The 20,444-nt window shown below is 40.5% G+C and overlaps 1 protein-coding gene across 1 annotated transcript in view; it reads right to left on the bottom strand.

The window, feature by feature from the left end:
• Positions 1 to 20,444, bottom strand: part of IKBKE (inhibitor of nuclear factor kappa B kinase subunit epsilon) — a 70,284-nt gene that overhangs the window by 13,568 nt on the left and 36,272 nt on the right. The window contains exons 7-17 of the mRNA XM_073666941.1: positions 20,113 to 20,223; positions 19,010 to 19,189; positions 18,688 to 18,884; positions 18,415 to 18,479; positions 15,867 to 15,958; positions 13,360 to 13,461; positions 12,539 to 12,611; positions 7,751 to 7,860; positions 2,152 to 2,228; positions 1,818 to 1,857; positions 1,626 to 1,727 (exon numbers count right to left, since the gene is read on the bottom strand). Coding sequence (XP_073523042.1) covers positions 1,626 to 1,727; positions 1,818 to 1,857; positions 2,152 to 2,228; positions 7,751 to 7,860; positions 12,539 to 12,611; positions 13,360 to 13,461; positions 15,867 to 15,958; positions 18,415 to 18,479; positions 18,688 to 18,884; positions 19,010 to 19,189; positions 20,113 to 20,223 — 1,149 coding nt within the window. The remainder of the gene's footprint in view (positions 1 to 1,625; positions 1,728 to 1,817; positions 1,858 to 2,151; positions 2,229 to 7,750; positions 7,861 to 12,538; positions 12,612 to 13,359; positions 13,462 to 15,866; positions 15,959 to 18,414; positions 18,480 to 18,687; positions 18,885 to 19,009; positions 19,190 to 20,112; positions 20,224 to 20,444) is intronic.

The following is a 20,444-nucleotide window of genomic DNA, read 5'->3' on the forward strand; positions in this document are numbered from 1 at the left end:
AGTTTTCCACAGTCAAGAAGGCTATAACCCACCCATCTGGTTGATCTAGAAGTAGGGAAAAATCTCCATGAGGAAGAAGATGTTTATCATCTTAGGAGAGAAGTAATTTCATGACTTAAAAGTCAATATGAATAAATTCGAGGATTAACAACTCCTCCATTGTGCCATAGTGATGATATCATGCCAGCCTGGCTAATCAAAAGAAGAACTGAGAATGCCGGGCGGTAAGCGGATTCGCAAATCTCCCGTCCTGCGGTCACAGATTACGGACCTGGTCGATGGACCAGAGTCCTGCAAATCGATTCTCCCATCTTGTGATTCTACTTTTAAAGAAAGTAAAGTCTCTTTTAAGATCATTCATTTAATTAAAGGGATTATACAGGATTGCAAAAATATGTCGGCTTTCTGCTAAAAATGCCAGACTACAAGGCCATGGATTGTATTTTCTGTTGCAGCTCAGCTCCATTGAATTGAATAGGACCGAGCTGCAATACCACAAATAGGCTTATTGTGTTTTTTGTGATGTTTTTGTGATGCCATTAGTAATATTGTTAATGAGCATATGTCGCCATGGGGACCAGAAAATTACTATAATGCATTGATGGTTAGTAGCGCACACATTTCAAAGATGTACTTAAAGAGGTTGTTCACTAATTTTACATTGATGACCTATCCTATCTGATCGACTGGGGTCCGACACCCAGCACCCCTGCCGATTAGCTGTTACAGGTGACGGCGGCTGAAAGTACTCACTTGCGGAGGTAGCAGTCTTCTGATAGTGGTCGCCACAGGGTAGTACACATCGGCCTCCTATTGATTTGAATAGGAGGCGGATATGTAGTACCGGATGACAGAGCAGCTCGGCAAGTGAGTATTTCCGCTGATAACAGCTGATCGGCAGGCGTGCAGGGTGTCGGACCTCGGCCGATCAGACATTGATGACCTATCCCATGTAAAAGTAGTGGACAACCTTTATAATATATATATCTGAATTTTAGTTTCACACCTTTGCAGTAAGTCTGCAAATGGTCTGAGCTCTGCCTGCTAATGAAGCAACTCGGAGAATGGCTGTATTATTTCTCTAAAGCCACAGTCCCACTATCAGTATTTGATCAGTATTCGGTCAGCATTTTTTCTCAGGAGGGAGACAAAACCAGGAGTGGGTGATAAATGCAGAATTGGTGACTTGTTTCTATTATACCTTTTCTCTGATTGTTCACCTCCTGGTTTTGGCTCCCACTCCTGAGAAAAATACTGACCAAATACTGAGAGTGGGGCTGTGTCCAAAGGTTAGATGTCTGGCAGATGTGATACAAAGCAAAGCATGGGATGTTTGCAGACTTACTAGAGTTCAGAGATAATAATTACATTGTAGTAATCTGTGTCACTTCAGATAATATATTAATTCAGAGCCACTTTTCATGGAGACACTTTAACCTGAAGGATGGATTTCAAGGGAATCTGTTACCTGGTTTTTCCTACCCCATCTGAGAGACGCATAATGTATGATAAAAAACACATTACCTATCAAAATGGAAAGTTTTAACACTGAACTGTGAAAAGATTTCTTTAATAAATTGCACTAGAGCAAGATATTAGTTATTTGCATCACTACATAATTGTACCTCATCCTGCTGCTGTGTCCTGACAGAGCCACTTGATATTTCTCCACAACTTCTTCTTGAAATATGCTTAGAACTTTCTTGGCTAAGTTTGCTAAATTTATTCTGGCAATAGATTTAGAATGGAGAATAAATAAGATATTACACAAGAAAGGGGCAATTTTAGTAGATAAAAAGTTTAATTCAGGTACTCACTTGTCCAGCTTATGTATCTGTTCTTCATTGTATGACAGTCCTTAAGCAAAAAAGGAACACAACCATACATTCTGTATTAACGGGAACAAGTCACCTTCAAAAACGCTAAAAACCGGCTGCAGATATAGGGGTAATGCTTGGTTAATGCTTTAAATGACCACAGATAGGACACTTTCGGCAATATTGGGGCTCAGGAATGTATAATTTCCTGCTTTTCTATTAAATGTAAGAAATATCCAGGGCTAATGAAAGTCTGAAAATGCTGGAATTTCCTTAGAATAGAATTACAACATAAATGTGTAAATTTTAGAAATATATGCATATATTAACTCACTTGGATGATGTTTTCGCTTCTTAAATTGCTTGAAGATCAATTGCATGTTTTGGAGACAGTGCTTCATACGATCAGTGCTGGATACAAAAATATTACAGCGGCATTTATTCTCAGTACTTGTCTGCATAGCTCGTACACACTTATGTGTTGTGTTATTTGTGACACAGGTTGGTCATATACAATGTTGTAAAATTCTAGATAAATGAGTCTCCTGTATTACACATTTCATGACAAATTATAACTTCAATGGGCTAAATTGTTTGCATGATACCTTATCTCATGTTGGACATGATTACAAGAATTCTAAGGAGTAGGGAAAATGCACATGTTCAGAACTGCTGAAAAACCCTTGTCGCAGCAAACCTGAAAATGTCCGTAGAGGCAGATCCATAAACATAATGCAAATCTTGCTGCAAAAAAAAAAAAAAGTACAGTATTTTTCGGACTATAAGAAGCACTTTTTTCCTCCAAAATTTTGGAGGAAAGTGGGGGGTGCGTCTTATAGTCCGATATATACATATACACACATATATATATATATATATATATATATATATATATATATATATATATATATATATATATATATATATATATATATATATATATATATACACATATATATATACACTGTGGCTGTGGGTGCTGGGGGAGTTGCAGCTGCGGAAGAGCAGGGAACAGGAGGCTGCTGCATCCTACACTGTGGCCGCTGCTAAAAAAAATACATATTCACTGCTCCTCACGCCCATGGGTGTGGGGAGCAGTGAATATTCATTTTCCTTAATAGCCCGGACACTGTACCCGTAGCGTAGCTCCTGGTATGTATGGCCCCCCTCATCCCTCATCCTGCTATGTAAGACACCCTTCATCCCTCTTCCTGGTACGCTTGGCACCCCCTGATTCCCATGACACTGCACACAAAAAAAAAATAATAAACAATTATACTCACCTCCTCTCTGCACCACCGCTGCGTTCTGCTCTGCTGCCAACAGGAATCTCACTGTGTGAACCGCGCATGGCGTAACTGCCATGCGCCCTCACACTGTGAGATGCTGTGCCGGAATAGTCACTGCTTCCCACGCCGGGACTGTGTGTGGGGAGCAGTGACCATTCACTCTCCTTCATAGCGTGCACACTGTAGCTGCAGCCGTGGCTCCTGATGCCGCTCTGCGGTCTGTGTGCATGCTATTAGAGACCAGGAATATTCACTACAACCCACTCCCATGGGTTGTAGTGAATGTTCATGCTCTTTTAATAGCAGGCACACGTGACCGCAGAGCTGCAGCAGGAGCTGCGCTGCTGCTACAGTGTACGTGCTATTAAGGAGAGTGAATGGTCACTGCTCCCCACGCCGGGACTGTGTGCGTGGGGAGCAGTGACTATTCCAGCACAGCATCTCACAGTGTGAGGGCATGCGTGGCTCACACAGTGAGATCCCTGTCGGCAGCAGAGCAGGACACAGCGCTGGAGGAGAAAGGAGGTGAGTGTAGTTGTTTATTTTTTTTTGTGCAGCGTGATGGGGATCAGAGGGTGTCAAGTGACGTGCCCCCTTGGACCGTGGGGTACTCGCCACCGGGTCGGTCGGTTCCTTGGGATAGTCACGGGGGCGTGACCCAGTCCGGAGCCTTGGGCGGTCAATAAAAAGGACAGTTTATTTAGGGGAAAAGTTTTGTGACGCCACCACTGGTACGCGACTATAGGTGGCAGCCGCTGCTGAAAGAGACAGCTGCGGCCATTGGTGACGCAGGTGGGTCGGATTTGCTCCCCACGGGTAGAGCGGGGCCCCAGGGCTACCGGTAAGGTTTATGTAGGGGATTGTGGATGTTGGGGTGCAGGATTGAGGGTGCAGATAATGACCAGACAACACAGGAATGGTGGTTTCCTCTAACTTTACTTGATGTTTGATGGTGCAGACCGGGGCACTGGTAACAGAAGGTAATGGAGATCCGGGCAGCCTAGAAGCAATTTGGGATCCACCTCGCCAGGTGGGGTTGTAGGCCTTCCTTCTGCGCTGTCCTCTTTGGCCCTGCTGCCTAAAGCTATGCTGCAGCCCTCTTTCCTGAGTGATCGTTAAATCCTAGTCCGTATGGCAGGCAGCTCGAGCCTTTTACAGGTGTTACTCCTTCGTGGGGGCTCCGAGCTCTATGATGATGCTGAGCTGCCGGATGTCTGATGGGGCCAGGAGACCTGCAGTCTCCTGCCCTCCGGATTTAGCTGCCGGGACTTCAGTACCCGAGCAACCACGGACTCCGGTGTTCGGTTTCTGGCGCTTTTCTCTGGGGCGAGCTTGGTCACAGCTCCCCTCCCCAGGTTCTCCCTAGTCTTTCACTCGCTCTCCTCCGTCCCCAACTGACTCTCCTCCATCTCCAACCGACTCCCTTAACCCCCACCTCCTGGCCCCAATTTAAAGGGGAAACTCCCCTGAAACCGGGTTCGAGCTCCCCCTTCTGGTCTGGAGCCAGGAAAAGTGTTGGATGCTGGTGTTACCTGATAAGGGGACCCCCTCCTTGCTTCCAGGCATGGCATAACCCCCTGTGAGGGAGGCAATGCCAATGTGGCAACCGGACTCCTGGGGTGCCACACAAGCATACCAAGATGAGGGGTGCCAAAAATACCAGGAAGAAGAATAAGGGTTGCTGTACATACCAGGAAGAGGGATGAGGGGAGCCATATACATGCCAGGATGAGGGATGAAGGGTGCCATACATACCAGGAAGAGGGATGAGGGGGGCCATACATACCAGGAAGAGGGATGAAGGGTGCCATACATACCAGGATGGGGATGAGGGGGCCATACATACCAGGATGGGGATGAGGGGGCCATACATACCAGGATGAAGGGTGCAATACATACTAGGAAGAGGGATGAGGGGGACCATGCATACCAGGATGGGGATGAGGGGTGCCATGCATACCAGGATGGGGATGAGGGCTATGTATAAGAGGAAATAGGGGGGCCATATATACCAGGATGGGGAATATTAACAAAATTGGGGGACATTACCCCTATAACAGTGTCAGCAGCAGACCCCCTCCTTAACAGGGTATCATGACCACATTTTTTGCTTACATTTTTTTCTATTTTCCTCCTCTAAAACCTAGGTGCATCTTATGGTCTGGTGCGTCTTATAGTCCGAAAAATATGGTACTCACTTCCACTGGTAATTCTTCTTTTCTTAGCAAGGTTTCCATGCTGATCTCAGCACATCCTGACTCCCATTCCATCACTTCTGACAAGAACAGCCTCTGATTGGCTGTAACTGTCATATGGTACAGCAAGTGACCAGTGGAGGCCGAGAGGTGCTGAGACCGACATGGAAGCCCTGGTAAGACCAGAGGAACCAACAGCGGAGGTGCGTGTTTTATTTTTCTAAACCTTTTTTTTTTTAATTTTTCACTTTTGTTGCAACAATCTCCACAGTGCTGCGCTTAAACCACCTAATTCATGTCTATGGGAAAAATCCACCTTAAAAAAAAAACCCGCAGCAAATACACAGGCAAAATTGACTTGCAGAAAAATCTGCAAATCAGGTGAATTTCCAGCCTGAAAATAAAAGCATCATGTGAATGAGCAAATTAGCAAAATATCCACTTTGCTGATACAGTGTGTATTTTCCATTCAAAAATTCAAATGGAAAATCCATAGATTATCCATTTGTGAACTCAACAAAATTAATTGAAATCAAGGGAACCTGTCACCAGCTTTGTTACCCACTAAACCACCAGAATGTGGTTGTGCAGCTGGGGTTTATACTCCAAACATTCCCATGGCAAAACTAAGAATTTCAGCATTAGAAAAGAAACAAAAAAGCTTGTTATGGTAGATGAGTCAGGGTCTCTTCTCTAGTATCATGGGGTGCACACACATTACCTGGCTTTACTGCGTATGCGCATTTAGAGGCAAAAGGTTAGGTTCCTGTGCATTTAATGGAGGAAAAACCACATCTGAGGGGTAATGTCCCTAATAAAATGAATAAGAGTTAGAAGAACCTGTTGGTGCAAGTTTAAGTTTCCGTAATCTTTGCTGACTTTAATGAAAATATGGCGACCTGTACTTTGCTGTCTTTGTGTTAAAACTCAGTAGTGAACTTAAAGGGAAACGGTCAGCTGATTCATAGTGGCCAAACCATGGGCGGCATGAATTAGAGCTCGACAGCACAAAAATATACTTTTAAGATCCAGCTGAGGACCATAGGCAGATACGAGGCTAGTCCACCACCGAACCTGCACTGTTCCATGGGATTGACTTGCCTTTCTCTATGTAAACATATGGGAGACACAACTAGAGTGGTGTGGGAGAAGCCAACCAGGGGTGATGCCAGACTACTCTGGTCTCCTATTTGATCTTCAAACTATATTTTCCATGAAACTATTTGGTGTTTCAGAGAAGAATATACTTGTCAATGTGCAGCAAGGGCTCTGATTTTTGCTGCCCGTGGTTTGGGCAGCATGAATCAACTGACAGGGTCTCTTTAAGTGAAGTATCATCAACATCTATCATGATAACACATCATTTAAAGGGAATCAGTCACCAGGTTTTTGACACCTAATCTGAGATCAGCATAATGCAGAGTTAGAAAGCCTGATTCCAGTGATGTCTCACTTCCTGGGCTGCTTGCTATAGTTTTGGAAAAAAATCATTGTTTTATCAGCAGGAGATTATCACTAGATGACTAGTAAACCTGCTGCCATGTAGTCCTCCATATTCATGAGCTCTGTATAACCCAGCCCCCACCACTGATAGGCAGCGTTCTGCCTATGCACAGTGTACACAGAAAGCTGCTAATCAGTGGTGTTATACAGAGCTCAGCAATCAGAGAACTGGTAGATCTGCAGCAGATAAATCAGGGATTTTATCAAAACTACAGAAAGTACTCTAGAAAGTGATACATCGATGGAATCAGTATCTCTGCCTCTGCATCATGCTGATCTCAGACTGGTACAAAAACCTGATGACAGATTCCCTTTAAGGTAGATAATAAATAAAACTATTTTGAAACGATGCTGAAAGATACTTAAAGGGAACCTGTCAGGTCCCCCGTGTCCCCAGAACCACCACCCATCCCAACAGTCCCTGTATTACATTACACACATAAACAGATCTTTAGAAAAAGTATATTAAGTGCAGAGACTTTCGGTCATGTGCAGTGCGCCTCCTTGAAGCCGGCACTCGTACACCCAGCTTCAGCGGATCAATGATGAGAGGGGAAGCCGCACGCATGAACGAGGTAAGTATAGCGCTAGTGATGATGCCAGGACTTGTAAGTTATGTTATTACACCTACAGGGGCGTGATAACATGCTAAGTGGGCCGACTAGTCTGGGGATACTAACGACCCATCAACTAGTCAAAGGCCTCATTTGCATATCATAAATGGACTTTAGAAATACTTTTTCTAAAGATCTGTTTATGCATGTAGTGTAATACAGGGACTGTTAGGCAGGGTGTTTATATATGCATACCCAAGTGCTGGTGGTTCTGGGGGCACGGGGGACCTGACAGGTTCCCTTTAATATCTGCATATGAATCTCACAGACCTGCTTTTTCTTTGACATCAATACAACAGATAGGTCTGTAATTGTGGTTTCCTGTTTGTTACCTGGTATCCACACGAATGTGATCTTGGTAGTTTGTAACCTCTAAAAGCAAGAAGCCCAGCTTGCTTTCTTTATGTGGGCTGTGAGAGCAACTGGACAGAGTGTTCCTTATCTGTATATAATAGAGAGATCGGTACATTTTTATTATTCTGGCTTACATTATGATCATTTCAAAAATTACATAATGCATCTGAAAAATCATGTTTACCAACCAAAATTCACAAGGAAGTCCTTTTGGTCTACTCATACCTTGAAATGTCCCAGAATTTGTAGTGGGGACATACAAGACTCATCCTGCAACATCTGCAGTAAAGATATAATACTACTGAGATTGGATTCATCTGAATTACGTCATTCGGAGATTTAGATAGAAATCCCAATGTAAGTGCTCAGCGTAGAGCGCAGGATAAATGTTATGCAAAATGTTCCCAATCAAAGCTTCAACTTAATCCACACAACAAGTCCCCACTCATATCCATCATCTGTCAATGGAAATATAGGGGGCTTCCACATTACTGGTAGCACAAACGCTCTGGAGAAGCTCTATGGCTCCCCCCAAAGAAATCCAGCAAATTATGTGATCCCAAATCTAAATGCCCCCTCCCTTCTGAGCCCCAGAGTGCTTAAACCACATTTAGCATCCACATGTTTGGCATTTCTGTAGCGATGAGAGCCCGCTTAATTTACGGAGTCCATGTCTCCAGAAACATGATCTGGGAATAATGTACAGCAACTATAATGTACTAGGCACTACAATCTATTGGGCACTACAATAACAGATTTGCAATTTTCACTCCGTAACATCCACTGCTGCTTGTTTCTGGAAAACACCCATGGAGTCAAAATCGTCACTACAGCAGTAGATAAATTTCCAGAGGGGTGTAATTTCCAAAATGGGATCACTTAAGGGAAAATTCTACTCTTCTGGCACTTAGGGGCTCTGTAAATGGAGTCTACAAACTATTCTACGATAACTTATTCTCCAAGAGTCAAATAGCGCTCCGTCCCTCCCAAGTCTCGCCGTGTGGCTAAGCAGTACTCTACAGCCACATATGGGCTATTGCCACGTTCAGCGGAAATTGCAGGGGCTCTACTAATGTGACATGGCACCCTCAAACCATTCCAGCAAAATCTGAACTTCAATATGGCGCTTCTTCTCTTCTGAGCTTTGCACTGTGCCCCAAAAATAGTTTTTGACCACATACAGGGTATTGGAATACTCGGGAGAAATTGCATAACAAATTGTATGTTCTATTTTCTACTATTATCCTTTTTGAAAATTGAAAACTTGGGGCCAAATCAACATTTTAGTGGAAAAAAAATGGTAATTTTCTAATGACTTGGCCCAATGTTATACAATTCTGTGAATCACCCAAGAGTTAAAAATGCTCACTATACCACTAGATGAATTCCTCAAGAAGTGTAGTTTCAATATGGTGCCACTTGTTGGGGTTTCTGCTGTTTTGGCATTTTAGGGGCTCTTCAGATGTGACATGGTATCAACAATTCATTCCAACCAAAATTGTGCTCCAGAATTGAATTGGCGCTCTTTCCCTTCCGAGCCCTGCCGTACAGTAGTTTTCTACCACATATGGGGTATGGACGTACTCAGGAGAAATCACACAACAGATTTCGGGGTCTATTTTCTCCTGTTACCCACTTGAAAAGGAAATATTTGGGGCTAAAGTAACATTTTGTGGGAAAAATTTGACTTTTTTATTTTCACGGCTCAACGTTATAAAATTCTGAAGCACCTACAGGTTCAAGGTGCTCACCACACCTCTAGATAAATTTCTTGAGGGGTGTAGTTTCCAAAATAGGACACTTTTAGGCATATCAGGGGCTCCGCAGATGCGACATGGTGTTCGCTATCTATTTCAGCCAATTTTGCGCTCCAAAAGTTGAATGGTGCTGCTTCACTTCCAAGCCCTGCTGTGCACTCAAACAGTAGTTTTGCACCACATATGGGGTGTCTGTGTACACAAGAGAAATTGAACAACAAACTGTATAGTCCATTTCTCCTGTTACCCTTCTGAAAATGCAAAATTTGGGACTAAAGCAATATTTTTGTGGAAAAAAGTAAAATTTTAACTTTTTTTTTCACATTGCTTTATTTCCGGTGAAGCAGCTAAAGAGTTAATACATTTCTTGAATGTGGTTTTGAGCACCTTGAGGGGTGCAGTTTTTAGAATGGTGTCACTTTTGGGTATTAGGTCTCTCAAAGTCATGTCCAATGGAATGTGGTCCCTAAAAAAATGGTTTTGGAAATTTTGTTGCAAAAATGAGAAATTGCTGGTCAACTTTTAACCCTTCTAACAAAAAAAATATGTTTCAAAAATTATGCTGATGTGAAGTAGACATTTGGTAAATATTATTAACTATTTTATGTGATATAATTATCTGTTTTAAGGGCATCAATTAAAAGTATGAAAATTGCAAAATGTTCAAATTTTTTGTCAAATTTTCGATAATTTCTTAAATAAACACACATCATATTGACCAAAATTTACAATTAACATGGAGTCCAGTCTCAGAATCACTGGAATATGTTGAAGCGTTCCAGAATTATAAAAATTGGTCTGGTCAGGAAGGTGAAAACAGGCAGGACTATTATATTAATGTTGGTCCTTTGTCATCAAAATCAGATCAGTGGGGCATTCAACAATCAGCATCCCATGATCAGACGCTCAATGTACACAGTGTTACAGAGCTGGAACACTACAGAGTCATAGTTCTCAGTTACTGCAGATCAGCTCCCATTTACTTCAAACTGTATGCAAATTGTATTCAGAAATCTGGTGACAGATTAAAGGTCAAGGATCTCTTACAAACCACTATAATTATTCATATTTTTTGTAGCAATAAACTGCCTTTGAAGGTCGTATATTCTAGTTTCATTTACATCCTGCATTCACCGATTAACGTGACTCTTCATGTTCCCCCGTACTAAGGTTCATTTGACTCAAGATATAGATATATATAGATATATATATAGATATATATATATATATATATATATATATATATATATATATAATTAGGTCAATTAGGATTACCATTTTTTTTAATATTTGCCAAATTACAGAATAATGAGAGAGAATGTTTTAAGGCATTTTTATTACTTACTGCAAAGTCAAAAGTTTACATACACTAAGATTACTATGCCTTTAAATAATTCTGGACTGCCCATACGATGATGTCATGTGTTTAGAAGCCTCTGTGGATGTATTTTAATACACACCTGAAATACACTGCTTCTTTGTGTAGCATGATGGGAAAGTCTAAAGAAATCAGCCAAGATATCAGGAAGAGAATTGTGGACTAGCACAAGTCTTGCTCATCCTTGGGTACAATTTCAAGATACATGAAAGTGCCTCGTTGATCTGTACAAACAATTATACACGAGTACAAACAAGATGGGAATGTCCAGCCATCATACCGCTCAGGAAGGAGACGGGTTCTGTGTCCCAGAGATGAACGTACTTTGGTCCGACATGTGCATATCAACCCAAGGACAAAAGCAAAAGACCCTGTGAAGATGATGGCGGAAGCTGGTACGATTGTGTCAATAACAGTGAAACGAGTACTGTATCAACATGGCTGAAAGGCCACTCTGCCAGGAAGAAGCCATTACTCCAAAAGAAACATAAAAAAGCTAGATTAATTTTTGTAAATGCACACAGGAACAAAGACCTTAATTTTTGGAGACGTGTCCTGTGGTATGATGAAACTAAAATTGAACTTTTTGGGCATAATGACCATCGTTAAGTTTAGAGGAAAAAGGGAGAAGTTTGGAAGCCTAAGAACGCCATCCCAACTGTGAAACACAGGGGTGCCAGCATCATGTCGTGGGATTGTTTTGCTGCAGGAGGGACTGGTGCACTTCACAAAATAGATGGCATCATGAGAAAAGAAGATTATGTGGCAATACTGAAGCAACATCTCAAGACATCAGCCAGGAAGTTAAAGCTTGGGCAGAAATGGGTCTTCCAAATGGACAATGACCTGAAGCATACTGACAAAATGGTAACAAATAGGCTTAAGGATAACAAAGTCAATGTTTTGGAGTGGTCATAACAAAGCCCTTATCTCAATCCTATTGAAAATTTATGGGCAAAGCTGAAAAGGCAAGTGCGAGCAAGGCGACCTACAAACCTGGATCAGTTACAGCAGTTTTGTCAGGAGGAATGGGCCCAAATTCCGACCAACTATTGTGAGAAGCTTGTGGAAGGATATCTCAAATGTTTGACCTAAGTCATTCAGTTTAAGGGCAATGGTACCAAATACTAATGAAATGTATGTAAACTTTTGACTTTGCTGTAAGTAATAAAAATGCCTTAAAACATTCTCTCCCTCTTATTATTCTGGCATTTAACAAATATTAAAAATGATGGTAATCCTAACTGACCTAAAACGGGAAAGGTTTATTCTGATTTCATGTCAGATATGTAGAAAAACATGCATATGTGTCTTTTTATATAGTGTATGTAAACTTCTGGTTTCAACTGTATTTAATAGTCTATACTTTATAATTAGCCTCTCCTTGTGATTAATATGCGTTTACATGCAGGACCCATTTTGAAAAGGCAGATCTGCAGGGAGATGTAGAGAGGAGCAACCTGAACTAATCATGAGATAGGGGGTGTGTCTCAGACCACCTCAGACTTCCTGTAGACAGTGTTGCCAAGCTGTAGTCACAGATCACATCTCTTCATTCGTGTATATTGTATAGTAAAATTCAAGGTAAAAAATTGAAAGATTAGGAAAATATTCTAGAACTGTAAACTTACTAACTGCAGCTTTTTCTGACAGTCTTCTTGACCATGTTTATCAGTGGCAGATTCCTTATAGGCAGCATTGTGTCTGTAAAACAGAAATGAGCATTAGATTAATTTATTTCAATGAATTCACTGTATGAATGTGACAAACATGTGTTCAGTATGCTAATTTCTATGTTTTTTTTCCCAAGTGGGCGGCGCGCACTGAATTCTCTGGTGGTGTCCTTAAGCTGCTCCGCATTATTTAACCTGTGAGCAACACTAAAAGGCATAAGATACGACATATAAAGTAAGAGAAATATTGCCCTCTTTTCACTTGGTGGCAGGTTATCTTTAACAAATGATTGTTTTTACCTTTATTGTAATTCAGTTATTCACACTAGGAATTAATTTATGATACTAAATGAAAATAAATAAAAGGCTGTGTGAATAGTGTGATATGAATTAAACAGACTGCACCATTTTAGACCTGTAGTTTCCAGTATGCCTCTCTGATATGAGTATATTTAAGGAGAGTGGGTGAGAATAGATTTGCATTACCCAGTCCAGTGGCCACGTGAGTAATCTGTGACTGCTCGAAGGGAGCCCTGAGAACCACCTCTTATCTGATGGCATCCGCAGCTCCACTTTTCATTAGCCGAACTTATGCGACATCATATTTACATCACGCCACAACGATGGCATAGTGCCCAGATGAGATATATATATATATACACATATATACTACAATGTGTATGTCCCAAATATCTGTAGTGTCAATGGTACTGGCCTGTTGTATACTGCTGCCAGCTCTGACAGTTTAGAAGGTAACCCGCACAGCATTGCATCCTTACAGTCTTGTGCTTCTGCTTTCAATGCTGCACATGCAGTTATAGTACGTCATCACCGCTGATTTCTTCTCAATGATCCTGCGGCATTCTGCTTTCAGACTTTCACTGTAAAGAGACAGATAATGCTAGATAATCTGGGCAAATTCATGAACTAGTGCTAAGACTAAACTCCGCATTGAACAGGAAATTGACAAGAAATCCATTTGTTTAAAATAATATGTATCTCAGCTGATTCAGGCTGGGGTCACACATTAGGGATGCAGGGTGGCAGTGTGCCACGTAGCTGGGAACTACGCATCAAAACGGTTTATCAGGAATTGACACCGTTTTGCAGCGTGTACAAGTGAAACCTATAAAAATCATGTGCTTCTTGTGAACTCCCTGAGGATGCAAGATCATTATATACAAAACGCGCGTTGGGGATTTATGCATCTGGGTGACCCTGCTTTGTGCATTATACTGTGGGTAAGGACATTTTTTGCCATATACACTTGAATGAGTTCATTTTTAAAATGTAGGTTCTTTGACCACTGTGTCCGCTATTTGCAAACCTGATACTTTTTATGTACCTATTCTGTTTCACTATATGCACTTCTAGGTTGCCAGTACGCTGGAATTTTTAGTCTTACATGTTATTCTGATTACTCAAATGATATTTTGCATATGGAATCCTAATAAAAATTCTTTCTTTTGTTTTTCTATTTATTCTGTACTTGTAGTGGATCGGCAGTAAGTTGCAGTAAACCACTCACAGCTTTGCCGTGTCGTTCTCACATACACGCCACAATACTATTCTGTGACCCCAATGTTTAAACCCAGCTTAATTTCTAAGCCTAAGCCTTAGGGAAGTGAAAGGCTCATTCAGATGTCGTTTTTTCATGTATGAGTTCTATCCATCTATTTCACAGATTTAACTCGTTCCCATGATAGTCTATGGGGTAATTCACATGTCTGATTGTTTCCTTGGAAGGAGTGGTCCACATAAAAGCAAAACTTACTGATGCAAGTCTATTGATCTGTCAAAAGTATGGACAGTGCTCAGATGCCATCTTTGTGCTTTTTCTTTGTCAAGAACTATTAGATATGAGAAGATTGAGAAACTCTCATCATTTTTTTTAATATGAGAAAAACTGATGAAACCCTGATAAAACTCTGATGGTAAAAACTGACACACTGACCAAACTCTGATCAGAAACGCTGATGAAAAACACTGATGTCTGAAAAAACCTTCACATTTAGAGAAGTTTTTTATTATTTAATTTAATGAGACCTGTATTATATCACAGATGGTTGAATATACATATTAGATGGTTGTTGGCTGAATGATTCTTTGGCCGATCATTCGGCCAACAGCCATCTCAGCCGATTCTCCCATACATGGCAGCGTTCCTGTGTTCTCTACAAGAAAGCAGGGTGAGCAAAGTGATCGTCAGTCCAAAATCGGACATGCGTGATCGACTTCTCTCCCGACCATACACATTAGACTGTCAACTGAACCCGTCAATATCAGCGGGTTCAGCCGACTTAAGTCTGATGTCTAAGGGGCCTTAAAGAGTAACTGTCGTTTCATTTTTCTATTGCATAAATCAATAGTACATGTGAAAATAAGCAATAGATCTTATTAGAGAAATCCGCTTCTTTCTGCTCCTGGTCTGATTATTCATTATCAAAATTCTCATTTCACAGGTAAAATATGTGTTTAATGAAGATAAAATTCTATCTCAGTAATGAAAGATTCTATCAGTAGCAACTGCCGTCCTCTTCTTCCCATATGTATAGAGTCTTATCACTAGCAAATTCTTCAATTTTGAGCAAAGTCAAAAAATGTGCTTATTTTTTTGTGTGTAGGGGGCAGGAGGGAGTACATTTGCGCAAACATTTTTGTGAATGTTTAAAGAGTCACAATTGATGAATCAGCCGAAAACACCTGAAAACCTCAAACCCTGACCACAATGACGAACAAAAGAAAAAACATGCCAACACATACAAAATAGACTTAAAAAAAAATTAAAGACTACAATTCAAATGAAAAACAGGAAAAAAAAACACCAACAACTAGACAGAAAACAGGCGCAAATTCAATAATAAATTGGGCCTTATTTGATTTATAATCAACTCAATCTAATCTGGTTTGTAACTCTGTTAGAGCTCGAAATTACTTGTTTCTTCTCTCACAGGCATATAGTAAAAATAATACAATTTCAGCTCTAGGTGGCGCTAAGAAACCTACTGAAGAAGGGATAATCATGGTATAAATCCATATACTCTGTATTTTATCATGAACGTGTGAAATAAGCAGGCGACATAAATCTGTCTTAGAAAGAAATGGTGACTCTGGTCCTTGTTAAAAAAAAAAAAAAAGAAAAAATGTATGTCTTACACTGAATTTTCAAAAACAGAAACTCATGACTTCTTTTTCTCATTAAAAAAATATAAGATCATTTCCATTCTTACATTTATTTTGCCCTTATATAATAACGAATACATAATATAATGTGAGTGTCACTTACATGAGCCAATACGTCCCTCGGAATATAAATTCTTGACATGTCAACAGCGACTGCGTCACTCGCAACGTCTGGTAAACGGCACTGACCACATTCTGCAATGACACAAACATTTGGGTCCGATTGCTTAGGTTGTAGAGAATCCTTACACAAATTTTAGTTTTCAATTACATCTACAACGTCACACATTGCAATAGCTGATGTATATCTCAAGAATAAAATCCACATAAAGAACAACAAAAAAGAAAAACAATATAGAACTGAACAGAAGATATGAAAAGAAGCCTGGCAAGTGTGCACATTATTCCATCACTATAATAAGGCTTACTATGGAAAGTTATGTACAATTCTAGAAGTACAGCATCCATAGGCCAACAGACCCCATAACAATAAAGGGTCCTCCGCTTCAGAATGCTTAGTGCTCGTTTCCCCTCTCCTCACACTTTCCATTGCTTGTAGGAGACAATTATATTCTGACTATTCCAATAATTGGCTAATATTAGCAATATTACTGTAACAATAGATTAGGAGATTTTTATGCAGTGAGCGCCCCCTAGTGGTTGCTGCAAAGATAGCATTTTCATATGCCATTTTGAGTAAGGTGAAACTGTGGATTTGGAGCACTGTACCACAAAAAGTGAGCACTGGCCAATATAATGAATTTAGGATATATTCTGATTAAAGGGAGTCTGTCACTTTCAAACTAACCACATTGACTTGTAGGAAATGGGGCAACAATAAAAGTTGCTGCTTTGTTTTTTGAGCCAGCAATAGATTAAAAAACTTTATTGTATTACGCAAATGAAGATGCTCAGTGCATCCTCACCCTCAGTGCCTATTGTCCCCATGCAGGAGAAAACACACACATCACTCTCTCCTTGTTGATGACATTGGGAATAGATAAGTAGTGATGTCAGCAGCAAGGAGAGAGTAATTGTGTTCTATCTCCTGCACTGAGTGAAGTGAAAGCATAGGAGACAGACAATGTGACTGGTGCGCTCTCCTGCACTGCGTGACATGATAGTAGAGGAGACAAGTAAAGTGACAGCAGAACAGACAAGCAATGTCAGAAGCGATGAGTAAAGTGACAGCAGCACAGACAAGCAATGTCAGAAGAGAGGAGACAATGATTTTTCTGCTCTCTCCTGCACTGAGTGAAGTGATAGTAGAGGAGACATGCAGTGTTAGAAGCATGGAGAGAGTGATTTGTGTGCTCTCTCTTTCACTGAGTGAAATAATAGTAGAGGAAAAAAACAATGTCAGAAGTGAGGAGGGAGCAATTTGTGTTCTCTCCTGCACTGAGTGACGTGATAGCAGAGGAGACAAGTAAAGTGATAGCAGAACAGACAAAGCAATGTCAGAAGCAAGGAGAGAATAATTTATGTGCTGTCTCCTTCACTGAGTGAAGTGATCATAAAGGATATAAGTGAAATAATAGCAGTGGAGACAAGTAAAGTGATAGCAGAACAGACAAGCAAGGTCAGAAGCGAGGAGGGAATAATTTATATGTTCTCTCCTGCAATGAGTGAAGTGATAGCAGAGGAGATAAATGAAATGATAGCAGTGGAGACTAACAGTGTCAGAAGAGTGGAGAGAGTGATTTGTGTGCTTTCTCCTTCACTGAGTGAAATAATAGTAGAGGAGACAAACAATGTCAGAAGTGAGGAGGGAGCGATTTGTGTTCTCTCCTGCACCGAGTGAAGTGATTGCAGGGGAGATGAGCATTGTCAGAAGTGTGGAGAAAGTGACTTGTCCCTGTGCATGACTTTCTCATGCACAGGGGACAGAGATCACATAATGAAGGTTTATCTTTAGACAGCGCTGGCTCTGGACAAGTCAGCCCGGCAATCAACATAGTAGCAGTGACAGTTATCTAGATGAACTGGTGGAACAGTGCACCAAGGCATTTAGCCATGTCAATGGTGCACGGAGCACCTTCATTTGCATATTACAATAAAATTGTTTTTTGGGCAATGGAAGAACAAATTTAAAAACAAAAAAAGACAGATTTTTATTGTTACTCCATCTCCTGTAAGGCTATGTATTCAGTTTGAAGTGTCAATTTGGGTTGTCAGACTCCTTTAAAATTATAGAAACAATCTACTGTTCTAAAGCTTCTCTATTAACCCTTACATGTACCAAACTGCCAGAAATATTTGGCTTTAAATAGGGTTACTCAATGTCTGTAAATGAGGAAATTAACATTTAGCTGTCTTTGTTGTAGATGCTTGGAAAACACCCTTTCAAAATCTTTACATTTTTCCATGTTCATGAGTCTTGTGACCAATTACCTACAATTTTTCTGAACTGGCATTTAATGAAATATAATTACAGCCCTGCTTGTGGGCTAAATATCTATGGTAATATAAATGTGAATGTCTATATGCGATCAGCTTCATGTACATTGACCATTTCCATCTTTTGTTAGCATCACTATGTATTAATGATTCTGTCAACAACTTTTCACCATGTGATAAGATAATCTTTGTGAATCCAGGTTATTATATCATAATAAACTTTTAAAAAAATAAGAGATATATTTATTACTTACTTTTGCAACAGAACAGTCAACCGATACCTCAACGGAGGGCAAAAACCTGGGAAAATCAAATGCAGCTGGATAGAAGAAATAAGGAAGGTTCATTACTTGGTTGATATGCCCAATCCTCATTTTTCCCAGCACCAGATTGGAAGGGAGGGACCCCCATAAACATAAAACCATCGGCAAATCTAATCTGTTGATACTAATCTGTTGTTCTTGCCAATGTTATACAAGGGGAAAGGCAACATCAATTCAGTGGCTTCTAGAATTCTCTCAACTTACGGTCTTTGTAGGTCACTCCAATTGGACCTTCACTCTCACAACCAATTAAAATGAATGGATATTGTTCTGTTGTCTTAGAAAGGTCCTGAACTTGTAAGGTTGGACTGATGGGATACAGGTAGCCTTCATAGAAATAGGTCTGCGTTTCAGGTGAAATTCCAGTTTGCTTGGCAACATTTTCCATAAAAACATCCAATCTGATGCAACAAAAAATACAAATAGAAGGCAAAAAAAAAACAACAAAGGTAAGGAAAAATATACAAGAGGATGTATACAGTAGTACAGGGTCTCTTTCATATATGACTGGTTTGGCATGGCTTACGAGTTATAATGATGTATATAAATCTTGTGCATTTTGGCATGTGGCAAGGAGAAGATATGGATGACCATCCTCTCTAGAATGTTGTTGGTCTCAGCAAAGAACTGATCAAAGCCCCAGCATTTCTCCTGATCAGCTTCGAGGATATTTGGAAGGATGGCTTTTAACTGGGTCTTCAATCCTCTGTAAACCAAAAGGAGAACAATTAAAGGCTATGTTGACCATTAGTGGTTGTCAAATAAAAGTGTTGCAGGTTTATAATGAAGGAATGGATGACAGGAAGGTGAGCATTAGGGATGGAGCAAACTGTGTTCAAAATGATAAAGAGATTTAGTTAGATGATGAAAGATTTTTTGAGAGCTTAAAGAATATATGGATATAGTTGGGCTTATATATTATAATTGTTCCATATATATCAATAATAGAGGATGTTGAATCCTGTTGAGTAGAGTTGGAGTGACTTGATTCACACATCCCAGGCAATCGGTTGCAATAGTGGTCTGTGAACTGTGATCAGGAGTGGCAGAACGGCCTTTGACATGCTTGCATCTGACTCTTCTTTTGAGTAGCCAACCTGGCGCGACATTACATGTGCATCATGCCTTAACGGTGAGGTCACACCAGGCTGGCTAATCAAAAGAAGAGCCACGGATGTCATCTGGCAATAGGTGGTTCTCCTGCTCGTGTCCAGCGACCACAGACCACTATCCTAACCCGATAGAATCGGATGTGCGAATCGATTCGCACCAATTCTTGAGGTGAGGATACTGTGGTATCGAGGTGATGTACAGAATTTTTCCACTTAATGAGAGGCATCCCACTGTATGCCTTATAAAGTCAGACATGGTGAAGCATTGTCAGGGGTTTATGTCGGAAGGTTCTCCTGTGATAAGACCAACGTAGACCTCTGAACATAGCCTAAATGAGTGTCCATCCTCAGTTTTTACCAAGCGATTAGGGTTTCAGCAGCATTATGTTTAACAATCTGCTGATGGCTTGAAAAATTAAGTTATCCAGTTAAGACAACCCCTATAATAATAATTTTTCCATTAGCATTCCAGTATTAAAGACATTCTGTGAAACACACATTTAATATGAGCTCTTACTCAGAAAGACGACAGGTAACTGGCAATTCAAAAATCCAATCAATGGGTCCCTTCTCCTTCCGTTGCACTCCTGCAATGGCACCCGGTGGCTTTTCTGCTGTAATTTTGTGCCTGAATGTCAATTACAGATATGCATCATTAATGCGATATTCCCATTTTCTTTTCCACATAGCATTACAATATTTTAATATATGTAGATTATAAAAATAGATAAGTAACAAAATATTCAACTATTGTAGACTGTCTTACATACTTAACATATGAGAAATATCTTCAGTAGGACAATGACCACCTTATGAAACCACACTGATATAGTGAAAGGGAGGAAAAAC

This window comes from Phyllobates terribilis, unplaced genomic scaffold, assembly GCF_046119375.1.
Source record: "Phyllobates terribilis strain yellow unplaced genomic scaffold, ASM4611937v1 Scaffold_2__4_contigs__length_985480577, whole genome shotgun sequence".
NCBI classification, from domain to species: domain Eukaryota; kingdom Metazoa; phylum Chordata; class Amphibia; order Anura; family Dendrobatidae; genus Phyllobates; species Phyllobates terribilis.